We start from the raw sequence: 19,010 nt of genomic DNA on the forward strand, positions 1-19,010 counted from the left end.
GGAAGACACTTCAACATTTAGGAGCACACAGAGATGATAAATATGGGAATAGCTTTTAGATACTAAGAAATTATTAGAAGAAAATAGGATACTGGAAAAAACCCATGTATTTTGCTAAGGCAACTGCAGGGACCACATGTATCACACAGTATCACAGTAACTAAGGTTGGAAGAGACCCCAAGGATCATCAAGTCCAACCTGTTCCAACAGACCTCACAACTAGATCATGGCACCAAGTGCCATGTCCAATCTCCCCTTGAACACCTCCAGGGACGGCGACTCCACCACCTCCCTGGGCAGCACATTCCAATGACGAATGACTCGCTCAGTGAAGAACTTTTTCCTCACCTCGAGTCTAAACCTCCCCTGGCACAACTTGAGACTGTGTCCCCTGTGGTGCAGAGGGACATGGTTTAGTGGTGAACTTGGCAATGCTGGGTTAATCATTGGAATTAATGACCTTAAAGGTGTTTTTAAACCTAAATGATTCTATGATTTTATGTTCCTATGACTAGCTTCATCAGTCACACAAGTCTTATCTAATTCCATACTGGATGCTGAATATGCCGAAAGAAATTGCCGAAAGAAATTGCATTGGTCAGGCTGCAAGAATTAAAGCTGTTATTATAAAGGGGATCAAATGAAGGCTGCAAGTGCATTTCTTAAATGACTTTCTAACATTAGTTTAACGTTGATGCTTGCTATAGTAATAATTTTAACAGTAATTCAAATTCAGGGTGAAAGCAAACATATGATGAGCTGTGCAGAAAAGCAGCCGGCAGTATTATCATTGACTTGATCAAAGACAAGTCTCTTGCGTGTATGTGCCATCAGTTCTGGTGCTCACAAAAGATATACACAGAAATGGGATAAACTGTGGCGTAGGTCAGCTTGGAAATGTGCTTGACGTGACCTTGGGTGCATTTTTTTGTCTGTTGACCTTGAGAAAGAGGTTAAACAGACCTCTTCTGTTTACTTCCCTCTGGAGCTGATTAGTTGTATGTGGACGTATAAATATGAGAAGGGTAATGCAATGTAGCTCTTCAGAGTCCTAATAATATTTACTGGTAACACATTTTTTCTCATATAAACAAGCAGATTTATATCCACAGGCACAGATGAGAGAAAATTATCAATAAAAATGTTAAAAGCTAATGCAAGAGCTGACTAATGCTAAAAGCAGGCAGTTGTCAGGTGGCTGGCTCTTGTGCAAGAGTGGGAAAAATGAAGTAAGTGTATTCCCTTGGAATTGGCCTCTTTCTTCCTTTGACCCTGACCTCACTGGCCAATGCTTCCCCTCCCCCCCCCCCCCTCCATTTTTACAACATTCTAATAATTAAAGTTTTGTCACTTCACCACCAGAAATATTTCCAGCACCTAAATGGTAAAGATTTCATCAAGTCTTAAAATTCATGGGCGACTAGCCAAATAAAGAGTTTTCTTGTCAGAACCATTTTCCCATACAAGTTCCACCAGCACTTAAATCACATACACTGAGGAGTGAAATGTGTTCTTGTATTGTTTGAGATTGGTAGGAGTAGCAAATGAAAAATCAGGATCAATTATTTTTGGGGTAAAGGGATATAGCAATTCTGCCTACTGCAGAAAAAAAATGAAGGGAAACAGTTTCACACAGAACTCCAGATAAAACCGATGAGGCAAATCTACCTCCTGTCATTGTTTTTAACTTGTTCATTTTCCATGGACACAAGATGTCATCTTACTCTGCATAAAAAGAGGGGAGCTGTACGACAGAGAACACCTTTAAGCAGAGTGGCTGGGTGCTGTATCATGTGCCACAAGATTTCCAACTTGCCTCCCTCATTCAGAACCAAGTCAGCGCTGAATGGGGGTGCCGGTGATCCATTGCTGTGCCCTCTGTGCCATGCAGCAAACAGCCTACCTTTGTATAGGAGTGTGGTGGGAAACATCTGGGTAACTTAGCGGCCCCTCTGGCACAAGAACAAACAAGAACAAATCACAAAGTAAATTGGCTCAGCCAGTTCTGAGCTCCTAGGTGAAATTTTTTATTTTGAGTGAAGTTTTTTCCGCTCTTTTATTGTTGAAACAAAAGCAGAATTAAATAAAAACATTTACACTGACAACACGCAGCAGCGTCACTAAGCCAACATCCCAATTCCCCTCAACTCACATTTGCACATGCCTACTTTCTTCCAAGCTTTTCAGCAACGTCAAACCTTCAGGTTTGGTGGCTCCACACCACACTGCCTGTTGCTGGCCCCTAGGCATTTACCAAAGCTTCCGTGCACACACAAGCAGATTCCAGGTTTCAGAGAGAGAATACAGCACGTAGGAATGAGTATCTCCATAGATCACCACAGTATCACAGTATAACTAAGGTTGGAAGAGACCCCAAGGATCATCAAGTCCAACCTGTCCCAACAGACCTCACAACTAGACCATGGCACCAAGTGCCACGTCCAATCTCCCCTTGAACACCTCCAGGGATGGCAACTCCACCACCTCCCTGGGCAGCACATTCCAATGACGAATGACTCGCTCAGTGAAGAACTTTTTCCTCACCTCGAATCTAAACCTCCCCTGGCACAGCTTGAGACTGTGTCCCCTTGTTCTGGTGCTGGTTGCCTGGGAGAAGAGACCAACCCCTTCCTGGCTACAACTACCTTTCAGGTAGTTGTCAAGGGCAATGAGGTCACCTCTGATCCTTCTCTTCTCCAGGCTAAACAATCCCAGCTCCCTCAGCCTCTCCTCATAGGGCTTGTGCTCAAGGCCTCTCCCCAGCCTTGTTGCCCTTCTCTGGACACGTTCAAGTGTCTCGATGCCCTTCTTAAACTGAGGGGCCCAGAACTGGACACAGTACTCAAGGTATGGCCTAACCAATGCAGAGTACAGGGGCACAATGACCTCCCTGCTCCTGCTGGCCACACTATTCCTAATACAGGCCAGGATGCCATTGGCCCTCTTGGCCACCTGGGCACACTGCTGGCTCATGTTTAGGTGGGTGTCAATCAGGACCCCCAGGTCACTCTCTGTTTGGCAGCTCTGTTTGGCATTATGCATTTAGGCAATTAGTGAGGTGCTGCTGGGTCAAGGGTTGGACTGGATGATCTTTCAGGTCTCTTCCAACCAGATACATTCTGTGATTCTGTGTTTTGCTCTTCTGAAATTCTTCAATGCTCCTATCATTCAGCATTAAGCAGATCAATGTTATTGCCACCATTTCACAGATGAGGCGTGAAGACCTTCACGCTGCTTCTCTTGTGCTCACTAGTTTTAAGAACATCACAGAATCATACAATGGTTTGAGTTGAAGGGACCTTCAAAGGTCATCTAGTCCCACCTCTCTGCAGTGAGCAGGGACATCTTCAACTGCATCAGGGTGCTCAGAGCCCCATTCAACTTGTTTCCAGAGATGGGGCTTCTACCTCCTCTTTGGGCAACCTGTTCCAGTGTTCCACCACCCTCACCACAAAAAAAATATTCTTTATATCTAGTCCAAATCTCCCCTTTAGTTTAAAACCAACACCCATTGTCCTTTCGCATCAGACCTTGATAGAGAGAGCGTCCCCATTGTTCTTAGAGGACCCTTTAAGTACCGAAAGGCTGTCACAAGGAGGTCCCCTCAGAGCCTTCTCCAGGCTGAACAGCCTGACCTCACAGGCGAGGCGTTCCAGCCTTCTGATCATTTTTGTGGCATAACCGTGTAAATACTTCTGGAACAACTTAGTCCGGACATGGAATCAGAGGTCACAGACCCTAAATCTAATCCCATCCAAGGCCCGGATCAACCTCTAGATTAGATCCGACGAGGACAAAAGCACTGCAGCTCCGGGGTGGGGCTGAAAACACCCTCGCAGACACCGTGAGGATAAAGAAGAAATCAGGCCACGGGGTCACTGGTGTGAAATAACTCAACACACAAAGCAGCAGGAGCCGCAGCCCCCCGCCTTGCGCGCACACGCCCTGCAGAGCCCAAGCGCTGCCTGGTCACGGGTGGGGTCTGCCCCAGCGTCTGGGGCTGACCTTCACCCTCCCCACACCGACACCTCCAGCTGTGGTTGGCAGCTTTGCAAACACCTTCCGAACCCCCTTCCGACCGCCGGGACGGCTGTTTGCCGGTTTCAACCCCGTTTCGCAAGGGCAGAAGCGCGGACTCCACACAAGAACAACCCGTCCCCTTCCGGCACTGCCACCGCGAACTGCCACCGCACCGCTCCCGGGACCCCGGCTCCCGCTGGGCCCCCTCCGGTGCCGCCCCCACCCTGCACCCCCCTGCCGCCTCCTCCCCCAAGCCGCCGCCACCACCCGCCGCGCGTCTCTGTGACGCACACACCTCCCAGCTCGGCGCGTGCGCGGCCCTTGGCCCCGCCCCCGCTCCCGCGCTTGCGCAGCCGGAGCCGCTCCCGTCCCGTGTCCGCTCCGTGTCCCCCCCCACTTCCCCTCCCCTCCGGTGCGGCTCGTGTGACCGGAGCGGTTGGAGTCAGTTAACGCCCGCGGAGGGAGGCCCTGAGCCCGCCACAGCCGGCCGCAGAGGGGGGTTGACGGCGGCCTCCTCGGTCCCCGGTACCATGAGCATCGAGATCCCGCCGGGCCTCACGGAGCTGCTGCAGGGCTACACGGTGGAGGTGCTGCGGCACCGGCCGGCCGACCTCCTGCGCTTCGCCGCCGACTACTTCACCCGTCTGCTGGATGCCCGCGACCAGGAGGCGGCCGGCGACGGCCGGCTGCTTGTCACCTTCGATGGGGAACCCATGCAGACCGAGTCCAACGGCGACGAGGAGCCCGATCGCGGCAACGAGGACTCCGACTCCGACTTCGAGCGTGAGTGCCGGCTGTGAGGGGTGGCGGAGGCTGTGCGTGGCTGCCCGTGGCGGCGGGGGAGAGGCTGTGACGGGCTGCCAGTGACTGCTCTCTGTGGCAGCGGGGGAGAGGCTGTGAGGGGCGGCGGCGGCGGGCTGCCCGTGGCGGTGAGGAAGAGCTGGGAGCAGCAGGTCCTGCCCTTGGAGTGGAAGCAGCCCGGAAGGGCAGCCGGGCGCCTCCGTCGCCCCGTCCTCCGTGCTCTTTCCCTGGCTTGGGGCTGTAGGGCGAGAGCGAGCGGGATGGATGGGGCGGTGGGGAAGGCTCCGGCTGCGTCCTCCCGCTGCACCGCGGCGGGCACTGCCGGGCGCCGTCAGCGGGATCCCTCCCTCCCTTTCCCCCTCGCTCCCTCCCTCCCTCTCGGTGGCTCTGCAGGGTGTCGGCTGTGCGGTGGGGAAGCCGCACGGCTGCAGAAGTGTCATCTTGGGGGGAACCCATGCTCGCCCTGGCATTAGGCCCGTGGACTCCAGTAAGAGCCTCTTTCCCTGGTTGAGGTGTCAGGAGGCAGATGTACAGAGCTGTCGTGTAGCGGACAAAACTACGCCTGGGGTCTGGCCGGGGTTATCAGAGTGAATTGAGCACACTGCCAAGCATGTGATACGGAAGATCATGTGTTACTGTGCAATCTCTTCTGCACTTATCTTTACATTTCTGTCTTTAAATCATTATGGACGAGCGTGTTTTTTTCCCCACTGAAGCTGGGGATGTTTATTGCCACTGTTTCATATTTGAAGTGGTTATTATGAAGCACTGAAATAACTTGATTACTAAACAATGAGAATTCAAAACCACCTGTATACTCCTGTTTATACTGTAACTCTCTTAAGAGGGAAAAGATACATGCCTGAGCTGGGCAATGAAACTTCCATTTATGATACTTCTGTTTGTACTCTGTGAAAATGTACTGTATTTATTGTGCAATGTGCAGTGTTTATAATTTGGACTGTAACTGAACTTTGTTGCAAAAAGTTACTTAAAAGGTTTGTGAATGGTACTTCTTGGCACATCCAGAATTTTGGACCTGGAATTGCTGACTGTTCTCTCCTTACTAGAAGGTAGCTTAAGAGGAAAGAAAGAGGCAAGAAAAGGTGTGCTTTCCTTAAACTTTCAGTGCCCTCATTTGGAGGTATTGTGCCCTTGACCTACGATGTGAGTAAAGGTTTCTGACTTTTATTGAGAGAGGTTCCTCTTTTAGAGCAATTACTGTATGTCACCCTGTGGACGCAGTGTGCTCTTATGTTTAGTTAATAGCGTCAGGAGAACAAGATGGAATTAAACTGTGGAACAAGTAATTGTTTCTGTTAAGGAAACACTGAGAGTACCAGTTGTTTTTGCAGCCCATTCAGGTTGGGAACTTTGCAAGGTAAAACATAGCTTCTCCTCTTGAAAATACACAACCTAAAGAGGACATGGAACTTGCAAGAGGACAAGAATAAAATCTGCAGTCAAAATGAATTAAAAAGCAGTTTGCAATTACTGTCTAGATAGGAATGGTTATTTTTTTTCTAATGAGAGACAGTTTCTTTTTAGAGCATGAGACAGACAAGATGAAAGGTGAAGATTACACTGGTAGTGACTGTATTGGAGTTAAGGGGATGTGCAAGTGTGAGCATAGATTTATGCTAACAATTACAAATTAGTTTGTTTGTCCTGCAGCTCATGCCAGCGGTATTTTCAAGCATCACTAAATATATGAGAATTTAGTTTCCTGTAAAATATGTTACTTCAAAATAAAGTTCTAGACTGGAAAAATTGCTCTTGATAGTTGGAGGTAATTATTTTTTTAAGTATGTGCAATATCTGAGTGTTTTCCTTAAAAATCCAACCAAACTAACAAACCAAAACCCAACCCTGTGCCACTGGAGCTTTTAATGCCATAGCAAATTTCTATTTCTTAATCAGTTTATATATATTTTTTTTTTAAGGGTTTGAAAGGCCTTTTTCAGGGAAGTAAGTGTAAAGTTTTCCTGATGAGTGTTGGCAGCTGCAGCTGAAAGGATCCTCTGAGAGGAAATATTTGCAGATAAAAATCTAAAATATTGATAGTGGCAAGCAGCTATTCAAATACAGCTTTATGTGGTGAGGCTGCCCTAAGCATAAGGGTGGTTTGTTTGCTTCAAGTTTCTGCTTATCATCCTTGTATTTTAGGGAGGAAATTAAATTAAGAAGACCGGTCAGTGTCGCTTGTTCTAGGCAGAGCCCTTGAGGCAAGTGGCGCTGTCAGTAATGCTGTCTTGCTTCTTAACTCAAAAGCCGTGCTGTTCCCTCCTTACAGCTTCAAAGACCTGGGGGAGGAAGAGAGCCATGTTCTGTCTGACAGCAGGCCAGGGTCTCTCTGCGGGATCAGGGAAACAATTCTTTTTTGCCTTAACAGTGAGGGTGTCAGTCAACCATGGGTATGTATTTTTCAGAGTTCCATTTGACTGCTGTCACAGAAGATTTTATTGTCAAGAAAACGTTAAGTCAGAGGTTCTGATAGCTTGTGTTTTCTATTATAGATAGTTGAAGACTTCTACCTTGTTGTGGAAGACTACATGCTGTGTGCTTATAGACTCCTTACTATTTAAAAAGGTAGAAAGCACACAGAATGGGAGTCTCAGATGATCTCATTCAACAGACCCCAGTACTGTTTATTAAGATTGCCCCTTTTTTGTCTTGGACAATTTAGGAAAGACTTCAGTTAATTTCACTGTGTCAGGATGTGGTTGTTCAACAGAGTGGAGTGTAAGGAATGAGTGTAAAGAAAATGAGCATAGTGGAGAGGGAAAACCTTTCTGTGGAGCCTTTATATGGTTGTTATATAGAGTTGGGAAAAGATGGAAAGTGACAACTTCAAAAACCAGGCTGAGGATGTAACCAAGGACGGATGTGTATTCTTAAAATGTGTCCTTGACCATGACACTTGTAATTTTAACAGAGAAGATCTGAATGGATGTGTTAAGGCTGTGTAATTAAAGCCACAGAAATTGCCTTTCCACTGCTTTAGACTGAGTGATGTCATTAGGAAACCCATAGCAAGAAGCACATCCCTACTCTGCTCTCATGAGACCTCACCTGGAGTACTGCTCTCAGCTCTAGTGCCCCTGTCATAAGAAGGACATCAGATGACTGGAATGGGTCCAGAGGAGGGCCACAAAGATGATCAGGGATCTGGAGCACTTCCCCAGTGGGGACAGGCTGCAAGAGTTGGGACTTTCAGCCTGGAGAAAAGAAGGCTTCTGGAAGACCTTATAGCAGCCTTCCAGAACTGAAAGGGGTCTACAAGAAAGCTGGGAAGGGACTTTTTACAAGGGCTTGTAGTGACAGGATAAGAAGGAATGGATTGAAGCACAAGGAAGGTAGGTTTAGACTAGATATTAGAAAGAAATTACAGCATTGGTGGTGAGACAGTGGAATAGGCTGCCCAGGAAGGTTGTGGATGCCTCCTCTGTGGAGGCGTTCAAGGCCAGGTTGGATGAGGACTTGAGCAATCTGGTCTTTTGGAGGGCGTCCCTGTCCATGTCAGGGGTGTTGGAACTAGATCTTCAAGGTCCTTTCTGACTCTAACCACTCTGAATCTCTGAAAGAAGGCCGGCAGCTTTCCCTCCTTGCTGGCGGAGGCAATTGCACAAAGGTACAAGGTGCTACGCATCTAACTTTCCATTGTATTTCTCCTTGTTTGTAGTAGCAATCAGTTAACAAAAAAACCCACCAGTGTTTATTCTTGGAGATACTAAATATAACTACCACTGGCACTAAAGAACTTTTTGGAATATGTCCTAACTTGAGCAACTCAGAGATTTTAACTAATGGCATGTATTCCAGTGTAAATAGATTTTTTCCTTCCCAGGGTTTCACCCTGATATTGAGGGAAAGATTGTGTTCTCTTCAGCTGTTTTCTGAGCGAAAGAGAACACTTGTTAATGTACTGCTTATCAAACAGTCCTCTTCAGTATGCTCTATTGTTATGAAGCAAAATGGTGCATATGAGTTTGGATGAACAGGGGAGCAGATCCTGTTCAGCTCTTCCCTGAGCTTCTTGGTTGAAATTCAGCAATTTGTTTCTCACTGTCATCTTTAAAGCATCGATAGAATATATGAGCAGAAAGGGTAGGGAAGTGCACTTTGACATCATCAGATTTTGGATGTGATACAGAAATCTTTGTCATCCTTAATCTTTTTCATTGTTGACATGGTGCTTAATGTTAAAATGGTTTTGTAGTCTTTTTTTTTTAAAGTGTCACTTGCTTATGTTTCCCTATTCTGTACTTGGCTGATATGACTTGTGGAATTCCTCAGGAGCTGCTGTGTTCCATCAATTAGAATGCATGTATGCTTTGTCTGTGCCAGTTTACAGGTCAGGCATAACTCTCTGCTCTTTCCCTGAAATAATTCAAGGAAATTTATTGAATGATAAAAGTCAAATGACATTAAGACCTTTGAAGGGCTAGCAGGAGAATGGTAGTGCTTCTGAGGAATACTGTTCCAAGTTTTCAGATGTCTTTCTGATTCATTGGTTATTGAAGGTGTTCTGTGCAATACCATCCCATTCAAAATGAAAGTACTTCGAACTTCACACTAGTACTTTCACCTGCCTCCCCCTGTAATTGTTAATTTACTGTGAATAAAGCACAGTCACTCTCTCTTACTGTTGTTGTTTTATAGGGTGTTTGTTTCTTTTTAGTCCTTAACATTAAAAGAACATCTCTTTGCTGAGCATATTTATATATATTTATTTTTTGGTCAATATTATTTTATTGTATGATGCAAACTCAGGCCAAAGATCAGCTACTCTATTTCAAGTCCAGGTAGCACAGTAGGCACTTTAATCATCTGATAATTACTAGTGCTACATCACCCCCCCAGCTTGATGGTAAAGGCGTTTTGTTCTCTGTTTAAGTAGTCTCTTGATTTTGAGGGAGATGGAGGAAGAAGCTCTAGGTTATGATCTAACTGTATTAAGCCTTGGAGTTTAGTATAGAAAGGAAAAGATGTGCATGCTTTGTAACAGGCTTACAGTTTATGTAAGCAAGCCTAGCACCCGGAAGGTGTAGAAGAAGCTTTAGTTTTATTTATTCTTTGGTCTCTATCAATAACTTGAAATCAGTTACCAAGTAAAGTATTAGTGTTGCACCCATGTTTTAAGAGGAGTATATTTTTACATTTAATTTTCTAATTTTGATAGGTCTTGGCTGTGTAATGTATTGAATGTGTTTAACAGAAGAAATACCAAGTGAAAGACGACCATTGTGCTTGCACACGTCTCTGCTTTTGCAAAGACAGAGCTCACTGACTTGCATCAGAAGGATTAAACAGGGATGGAACCTCACTCCCTATATTTATCTTGTTCACACAAGGGAACTTTGAAGATAAACTAAGTGTTAAGGAAGGCTGATTTCACTTCTCTCATTGCTTCAGCAAAGTGTCTAAAGCTGTTTTCTTTTTTGCTTCTGTATTTGCTTATCACACAAGACTGGCTTTTCAGCATTTGTTCTTCAGACAGTACATGCTGTATTACAAGGTTAGACTAGGACTTCTTTAAGTCATGTAGCTCTAAAGATGTCACCATTTGTATTTCAGTGGAGTCTGAATGAATGTTTCATTAGTAATTTTCACTACAAATGAACATTTAATTAAAATACAGCTGTAATGTGTTATTCTTGCCTGAGAGAATAAAAGAACTCAAAGTATGAAGTGAAGGAGTAGAAGCTGCTGCTGTCTTGGCTGAGAAATAGAATTGAGGATGAATTAGCTGAAATCTGCAGATACCACTGCTGATTGCTGAATATATGTTAGGAAGGAGGAACTCCTGTGTTAGTTTTCAACATCAGTTTCTTGCTGTTTTGACATAACAGAGTTACTTAAAACAGCAGTGCTGATGTCAGGATGTTACATCTATAGCATCCATTAGGCAGGTCTTGTAATCTCTCCAGAAAAGTGTCCTCTTATTCCACTTTACTCTTAGTGTCTTGACACAATTGTTCTTCACATTTAGGATGATCACAGAAGACAGCAGTAATTTTGTTTCTTTGTTTGTTTTAAATTTATTTTAAATTGGTGTTTGTGGTCTGTGGCTTGCTGGTAACTTCAGATTTAGCTGTTAAGCTTGATGTTTCCTGAAAGAGCTTTTGGTACTAGCTATAACTACTGCTGAATTAAATTCTAGACTCGGTTTCTGCACTTTTAGTATCCTGCTGTTACTTCAGGTAAATAGAAACTGCATTACTCTGTACTAGCTGTAAAAAGAGTGCAACTACCTGTAAAGGAAGTGAATAACTAGCTTTAGTAAATAATTGCTGAATTCTTAGTAACTTGTGTTTCCATATCAAAAAAGGTGTGGGTTTTTTGTTTGTTTTCTTTTTAAAGAAAAATTGTATGAAGCTTCTAAAATTAGATGCTTAGAGCTGATTCTAAAATTAAGCTAAAGGAAACTATTTTATTGCAGTACTAAATATCGTACTGAAAACTGTCTTCTTTTTAACTGTGCTATTTTTTTCCCATTTAAGAAACTAATATTAGAGTGCTGAGACAATTCTGTCAGCGTTGCAGAGTGCCATCTCCCCTTTTTGCCAATACTCAAGTCTAGTTGTATCCTCTTACCTAAAATAGAACAATGGAGATCTTGGGGAAGAGGAGGAGACAACAGAGAACAAGCTCACTTCAAATTATTCAGCAGTCACTTATTAAAAAGCATTAATGTTTAACAAAGAGCAGTTGCTCATTATTCAGATGAAGGCTAGAAGTGTAGCCAAGATGAGCTATGAATGTTTCTTACTTGCTTCAGTAACATTTTCAGCTTCATGAATGATCATTCATAGGTTTTTGTGAAAGAAGAGGGAGGCAGTGACAAATGCAACAAAGATGCTGGCTCCTCTTTAAGAGGAATGCTATTCTTGCCTCCGTAATGGGCATTTAGATTCCTTTAGATGTGCTACGGCACTTGCATCTTTGTGTTCCATGCCTGACTTTTCATCACTACTTCTTTGATATGTAACAATATTCTTTGATTCATATTGGTTTATTTTTTTTTTCCTGAGGTACCATCAGTTCCCCAGCAAATGGTGTGCACTCTGCTGCACTCTGCATTTTTGGTGTCTTTATGCGTCGCTGTAATGTGAAGCCGACAAAGTAAATCATAACTCATAAGAACACTGGTTAGAAAAGTAACTAGTGGAGAATTTGAGATGGAACACTGATGCATAAAAGACACTTGCTCCAAGGTACTCATTCTATTCAAGGGCATGTGCTTATGAGATTCTTGGGTAGAAAGATCCATTTCTTTTGAAAGTAATGACCTAAATGAATGACTGTGAGGTAGAAACTCCAGAAACTGTTACACAGAACGAGCAGCTGCTTGGTGTTCCTTTATTTGTCTGTGAAGCTGTCAAAATTGTGGCCATGGCAGCAGTATTTTCTGTGCTTTAATGGGCAGGATACTTAGAGGAGATTTAGGAGAAAGCAAGCCTGTCTTACAGTTATCATGCTGCTAGGATTTGGCCTCTCTTTCATAAATATACTGTAAGTTATGTATAATAAAGCCCAGCATTGCCTTTGTAACAGTTTCACAGGCAGCCCTTTCCATACTAGGGCATTTCTTCTTGCTGCAGAAATTGCAGATTATGAGTAGTGGCAATTTTGCTCTGAGTATAGACTTGGCAATGCCCTTGAAGGGGGATGATGTCTCTAGGAGCAGCCCGTCGTAAAGGCACATGGGACTGCACACATTCTTTCTGTAGCATTGCTTTTATGAGAATTTAAAAACAAGAAACAAATTTGGGTGGCTTGTTTGGTTTTTAATTAACCCTTGCTCTTCCCTCTTATTTCCTGTTCATTTTCTGAGGGTGGCTTGAAGAGTAGTTTTACTTCTCAGGAATGGTGTGCCTGCCTGAGGGAATTCAGTTTCCAACTGCCATGATGTTAGGTTTCAGTGGTATGCAGTGGAGGGTTCTAAAGCTTAAAGCGCTGCTGCTCTTGTGGCAGAGCATTCTGAAAACGTGTATGGAGTTTGTGTGAAGACTAAACTGATTTCAGGATCTATTCTATAGTTTTCCTATGTGTTTCTGAGTAGCCTGTGGTGCCAAATTCCTTGCTCTTGGTGATTGCATATTGACAGGCTGTTAAAAAGCAGGATGTCACAGTGGCCCTTCATTTCCATTTTGGTTCTTCCTCCCTTGGGATAGCATATTGTCCTCTGCTTCCTATTGGGAAAATTCTATTCCATGGAAGGGATTTTAAGAAGAGAAAAATAAAAATATTTGTGTGGGTCTTTTCCTGTTTGGGTCCCAGTAAACACCTTAATTTCTGTGGCAACACTTGTGTTGGTCCTGATCATTCAGGAGGAATTGCTTCCTGAAGGATATGCTGCAGAGTGAGGAACTGGTCAATCTCACTTTGTCACGCATGAGGGGAATACTTTGCTATGAAGGATGCCTCCTGGACAGCCCTGGAATGAAAATTCAAAGATAATGGAGTTAACATTTTTTCTTTCTTTCTTTCTTTTTTCCTTTTAAGCAATTGTTCTGAAGCAGGTATTTTGACATTTCATGTTGTCAACGTTTCTGATTAAAATTCATAGTATTTGTAGCACTCAAAGCTTTCTCAGGAATAAGGTATGAAATATGTCTCATTAAAATAGATTAATATACAGTCTTCTGTGTTTGACACTTTTGGGGAAGAGTAGGAGTAAGATTCCACAAGTACTCATCTTGAAATTTCTTGTTACTGCATCTGAATGTTAGGATGAATGTTAACTTGTGCCCTCTTGCAGGGACTTCAAGCATTCAATGAGCATTGCAGATGTGGTGCTTAGGGACATGATTTAGTGATGGACTTGGCAGTGTTAGGCTTATGATTGAACTTGATCTTGAAGGTCTTTTCCCACCTAAATGATTCTATAAAAGAGGACTTGTCCTGGTTTGGGGAGAACATAACCACTTTTACTGTTATCCCTTCTTAGGAGACAGGACAAATCTGTCTGTCATCACCCTGCCTCTTCCTCCCCAAATCCTCTTTCTGTGAAAGTGCCCAGGGCACAGTTGCTGGAACTGTCTTGTGTGGATTTGATGAATGTTGACTTAATATTGTTAGAGGTGTAAATCTGAAGGAAGAAAAGCTATGCAATACATTGAGATGTGGTACAAAAGTTGTTTTTCCTCATAATTTGGTTGGATATCACAACCTAAAAATTGCCCAGATTAAGAGTATAAACTTTTTTAAAGTCAAACCCATGCCTGCCCCTCTTCTGCCCCTCTTCTGCCCCTCTTCTGCCCCTCTTCTGCCCCTCTTCTGCCCCTCTTCTGCCCCTCTTCTGCCCCTCTTCTGCCCCTCTTCTGCCCCTCTTCTGCCCCTCTTCTGCCCCTCTTCACTGAGATAAATCTGTATATAGGAGAAAAGTTGTGGGTTGGTGTGGGATTTTTGTGGCTGGTTTTGGTTTGGGGTTGTTTGTTTGTTTGTTTGTTTTTAAACTAGAAAACCAGTAACTTCAGTTGCAAATTTATGCAGAACTTTTTAGGATCAACTGACCAAAGTTTTCTGTCTTTGGTTATTAGCAAATGTGGCACAATGCATGATACTATTTTATTTTTTCCCTCCAAATGCCCCCCCACCCCCCACTTTTGTTTTTTTAACATAACACATATGGGGACACTGGTTCTTTGAATACATGATTTTTGGGTTTTTATTTCACAAATCAACACATCTTCAGTCTGTTTTTTTAAGCACCTAATTAAGGAAATTGTCAAAAATCAGACTTCAAGAAGAATTGAGACAGCTCTTTAAATATGTGGGATTTTGAGGGGGGGAAAAAAAGGGGTTGGGAAAGGTCATTCACTGACTCTTCAGACAAGACAGACTTTGGTGGTGGTGATGTTTACAGCATAGAGTGCTAAGTCCTAGAAAACAGTGACATGAGGAAGGATGCTGAGGTTATCATAGATGATCTGCTGATAATAGATGCATTTTGTGACACTGGCTTGGAGGGCTGGTATGTGTGATGAGGTTTGTCCAGGATGTGGGTGCTTGATGGCTTTTATGTGGCATTAGCAGAGTAAGAACTTGTTTAGTATGTTGCAGTAGGGTCATCACGCCCAAGAGAGTGCTCAGTCTGCAAATGTGGAGAATGTGCCCCTGGTAGGAAGTTGTAGAAGCCTGGGCTATTTATCAGTCTCTTCTCTTTCCACCTTTTCTGCTTCCCTCCTTTAAAAAAAGTGGAACAGATTGAACCCAAACAGCCCAAAACCTACTATACCTGGAAAAGGGATGTCTGAAATACAGTTACCTAGCTGGGAAAAGGTCCCTCATTGCATCTGTCTGCAAATGAAGTTTACTTCTATTTGCTTTCTTGCCATTGGAGCTTTAACTAGAAGCAAAGTACAGGTTTTGATGACCTCTGTAGGACCAACTCCCTTGTTTAAGCAGGGCTGCTAAAGTGGTTGCCTTGGACCATGCCCAGATAGCTTTTAAATATCCCACAGGACTGAGACTCCAGAACCTCTCTGGACAACTTGCACCACTGCTTGCAGTAATAGTGTTCTACCATGTTCAGATGAACCCTTTTGTCATTCAGTTTGTGTCCCTTGGCTCTCATCCTGTCACTGGCCACCACTAAAAATAGCCTGGCTCCATTGTCTTTGCACTCTCCCTTCAGGTATTTACAAGAACTCCCCTGAGCCCTATATTTTCTGTGCTAGCAGTCCCAGCTCCTTCAGCTAGTCCTCACAGAAGAGATGCTCCATCTCTTTAATCATCTTTGTGGCCCTTAGATGGACTCTATCCAGATGTCTGTGTCCTGGAGCTGGACACACTTTTCCACGTGTGACCTCATTAGGGCTGAGTAGAAGGGAAAGGACCACCTCCCTCAAGCTGGCAGCACTGATTCTAACCTAGCCCAGGATACCATTAAACCAGCATGTCCTGCCTCACATTTGCAAGTGTGTTTATACCCTGAATTAAATGTGGATGTGTGAGATTAGGCTCTGAATCAGCTTGAAGTGATGCTTGATGCTGGTGTTTCTAATTGAAATTCTCCTTGCTCTTCTACATAGATCAAACCAGATGACAGCATGACCCAGTCCAGCTTTGTTCTATGTAAAACCCCCCTGTATTTAATCATCCACATTACTAATGACAGCAGGAACTGATAATGAAATTAGAAATGACCCAGCCAAAGAACTATGGGCTTTTCCATGCCTCCTGTTTTAGCTGTCAGATGCTATTCTTAAATCCTACTTAGGTACCTCTGGTTATACCCATTGTGAGCTCAGGTTGACCTGAGTATAGCTGCATGACATCCATGCTGGCCCAACACCATGCCCTGTCAGTGTTGCTGGTTGTTTCTGCTGAGCTTCAGGTTGCCTCTTCCATATCTTTCCTCTAAATTGCTCTCTCATGTAGAATTAGTTCAGTTATAGTTGTCTCTTACTCTCTGTCATGGGGTACGATACCTGACTGTGAGAGTGACTCCGATCTGTTTTATCCAAGACTGTAAATAGCTAAGAGGCAAAAGGAAAAGCTTCTTACACAGCCTCTTATCCCTAACTGCCCATGTTAATGCTTTCTGTTCTCATGAAAACTGGAGCAGACCAGCTGTATATCACTCATGAAAAAACCCAAGATCAACCCTTTTTTCCCTTTGCATTGAAGCAGATTGGATATGCTGCTACAGTCGAGGTTCATCGATCGGCTCGTGGTGTGCGCTTAGGTCTGGTACTGAAACCATGCTCTCTTCACTGACATTTATTTTTTGCTTTGTTGCTCTTCCCCCATGATGCTGGTGGATGTGCAAGCTGGAGACTGACCATGTATGTGTGCCCTGAGCACAGATAATTGCATCTTCCCTCTCTGTGTAATTCAGTTCTTTGTGTTGGTAGCTGTGCTGAAGCTAAGCAGTATCTGTTAAGCCAATTAGTCTGTTGGAGAAGAGCACTGGAGTTACAACAGTTGGATGGCGATGACTTTCTGTTCTGATGTTCTCTCTACTCGTGTAATTACTTTTGTGACAGTGGTCTTGAAGTTTCAGTAGCTTTGTGACACAGTGTTATGAATCTGTGGCAGACGGTGGAAGGCAAATTCGCCAAGACAACGTGGTTTTCATGAAAACTGTTCTCGGAGTTCATGTGCCCCTTGGCCTTGCTGATAAGATTTAAATCACTTGAAAGATCAGTAAGATCCGTTTGGTGGTGTGAGAACTAATTGCTTGTATTGGCCAGGAGACCTGAGGCTATGTGCAGAATCCAACGGCATGAGATTTAACACATCCAAGGGCCGGGTTCTGCACATTGGCCACAACAACCCCATGCAGAGCTACAGGCTGGGGTCAGAGTGGCTGGAGAGCAGTCAGGCAGAGAGGGACCTGGGGGTGCTGGTTGACGGTAGACTGAACATGAGCCTGCAGTGTGCCCAGGCAGCCAAGAGGGCCAATGGCATCCTGGCCTGCATCAGGAACAGTGTGGCCAGCAGGAGCAGGGAGGTCATTGTGCCCCTGTACACTGCACTGGTTAGGCCGCACCTCGAGTACTGTGTCCAGTTCTGGGCCCCTCAGTTTAGGAAGGAGGTTGACTTGCTGGAACGAGTCCAGAAAAGAGCAACAAAGTTGGTGAGGGGCTTGGAACACAGCCGTGTGAGGAGAGGCTGAGGGAGCTGGGGTTGCTTAGCCTGGAGAAGAGGAGACTCAGGGGTGACCTTATTGCTCTCTACAACTACCTGAAGGGAGGTTGTAGACAGACGGATGTTGGTCTCTTCTCCCAGGCGGCCAGTACCAGAACAAGAGGACACAGTCTCAGGCTGCACCAGGGGAGGTTCAGGCTAGATGTTAGGAAAAAGTTCTATAGAAAAAGAGTGATTGCCCATTGGAATGGGCTGCCTGGGGAGGTGGTGGAGTCGCCATCATTGGAGGTTTTCAGGAGAAGACTTGATGGGGTGCTTGGTGCCATGGGTTAGTTGTTTGGGTGGTGTTGGATTGGTTGATGGCTTGGACGCGATGATCTTGAAGGTCTCTTCCAACCTGGTGTATTCTATGTATTCTATATATACACACACATTGCTCCCTGTGTAGATTGCTGCTGACGGCCCCATTTGTCAGAAACTTGCAGAAGAGAACAAGTTGAAAATACGCAGGTGATTCGAGTCTGTAATTTTTATGTTGCCATGGTTTGGCAAAGATCTGAAGCAAATGATGATGCTATTAACTCGGTGGTGGTGGTGGTTTTTTTTCCTTAAAAAAGGTGGCTATTGTTCATTCTAGAATAATTAGTCTGACATTGTAGCAAAGTGTCTTAAATCACAGAGCACACCTGTTAATTAAATTCTGTTATTCAGACACTCTCATGTGCTTAGCAATGCTAGAATTTTAGGTTTTTATAAGGGCCTCAAGCTCCTCTTCACCATTTCAGTTGCACTGAAGCTCAGCTTTTCTGTTATCTTTTGTGTATAGGTTAGCTTTGCTTTAATATCTATTATCATGAAAGATGTGAGCATTGTGTTATATTCATTCCCCCCCCCTTCCCCCCCTTTCTGATAATTATGGCTGTATATAAACAACATTTTGCTTTTAAATAGTTTAAGGTGCTAGCAAATTATCTTAGGTATGGATGGCATTGTAAAGCTATTTCATGATAGTAAATATTTGATTTTTAAAGATACCTTTTATGTCCTGATACCACATTATTTAAAGACACTATCAGTCTCAGTAGGACTTTATAATAAGCCTGCCAAGCAGCTGCCAAGTGCAGATAGCCAACATTTACATTCAGTGTTGTGTGATGGTAGCTGTGACATGATTCCAATTAAAAGCTTGTTCTGCACACTGCAGATGTCTTCTGAATATTAATGTGTGCTACAGACAGAGCAGATGGAATCTCTTTAAAATACAATGCAGTGAATGTAAAATTAAGGTTGGGTTTCTGGTGGAAACCAAGGCAGTCAAATTTGTTCTGTTTTTTCTTTGGTTTTCCCTGCTAAAACAGCACACTATCTGTGTATCATCATCTTTCTTTACATATAGGGGGAAATCAACTCTTCTTTATGCATCCAAATTAAAATGCAGCCTTATGCCTTCTTGAAGTTGTCTTCAATGCCAAACACACCTAGAAGAATATTAGAAATGCATGCACATAGGATGTGTGCAAGATGAGGAGTTCTTCATTGAGAAAGGCTGTGTGAACATATTCATAGGTGGGATTTGAAGATGCTATGG

The 19,010-nt window shown here is 44.0% G+C and overlaps 1 protein-coding gene across 1 annotated transcript in view; it reads left to right on the top strand.

The window, feature by feature from the left end:
• Nucleotides 1-4,365: 4,365 nt before the first annotated feature.
• Nucleotides 4,366-19,010, top strand: part of PRKAR2A (protein kinase cAMP-dependent type II regulatory subunit alpha) — a 72,169-nt gene continuing 57,524 nt past the window's right edge. The window contains exon 1 of the mRNA XM_054180599.1: nt 4,366-4,804. Within this exon, the coding sequence (XP_054036574.1) occupies nt 4,552-4,804 (253 nt within the window). The 5' untranslated portion in view covers nt 4,366-4,551. The remainder of the gene's footprint in view (nt 4,805-19,010) is intronic.

This window comes from Dryobates pubescens, chromosome 1 (genome assembly GCF_014839835.1).
Source record: "Dryobates pubescens isolate bDryPub1 chromosome 1, bDryPub1.pri, whole genome shotgun sequence".
In the NCBI taxonomy this organism is placed as follows: domain Eukaryota; kingdom Metazoa; phylum Chordata; class Aves; order Piciformes; family Picidae; genus Dryobates; species Dryobates pubescens.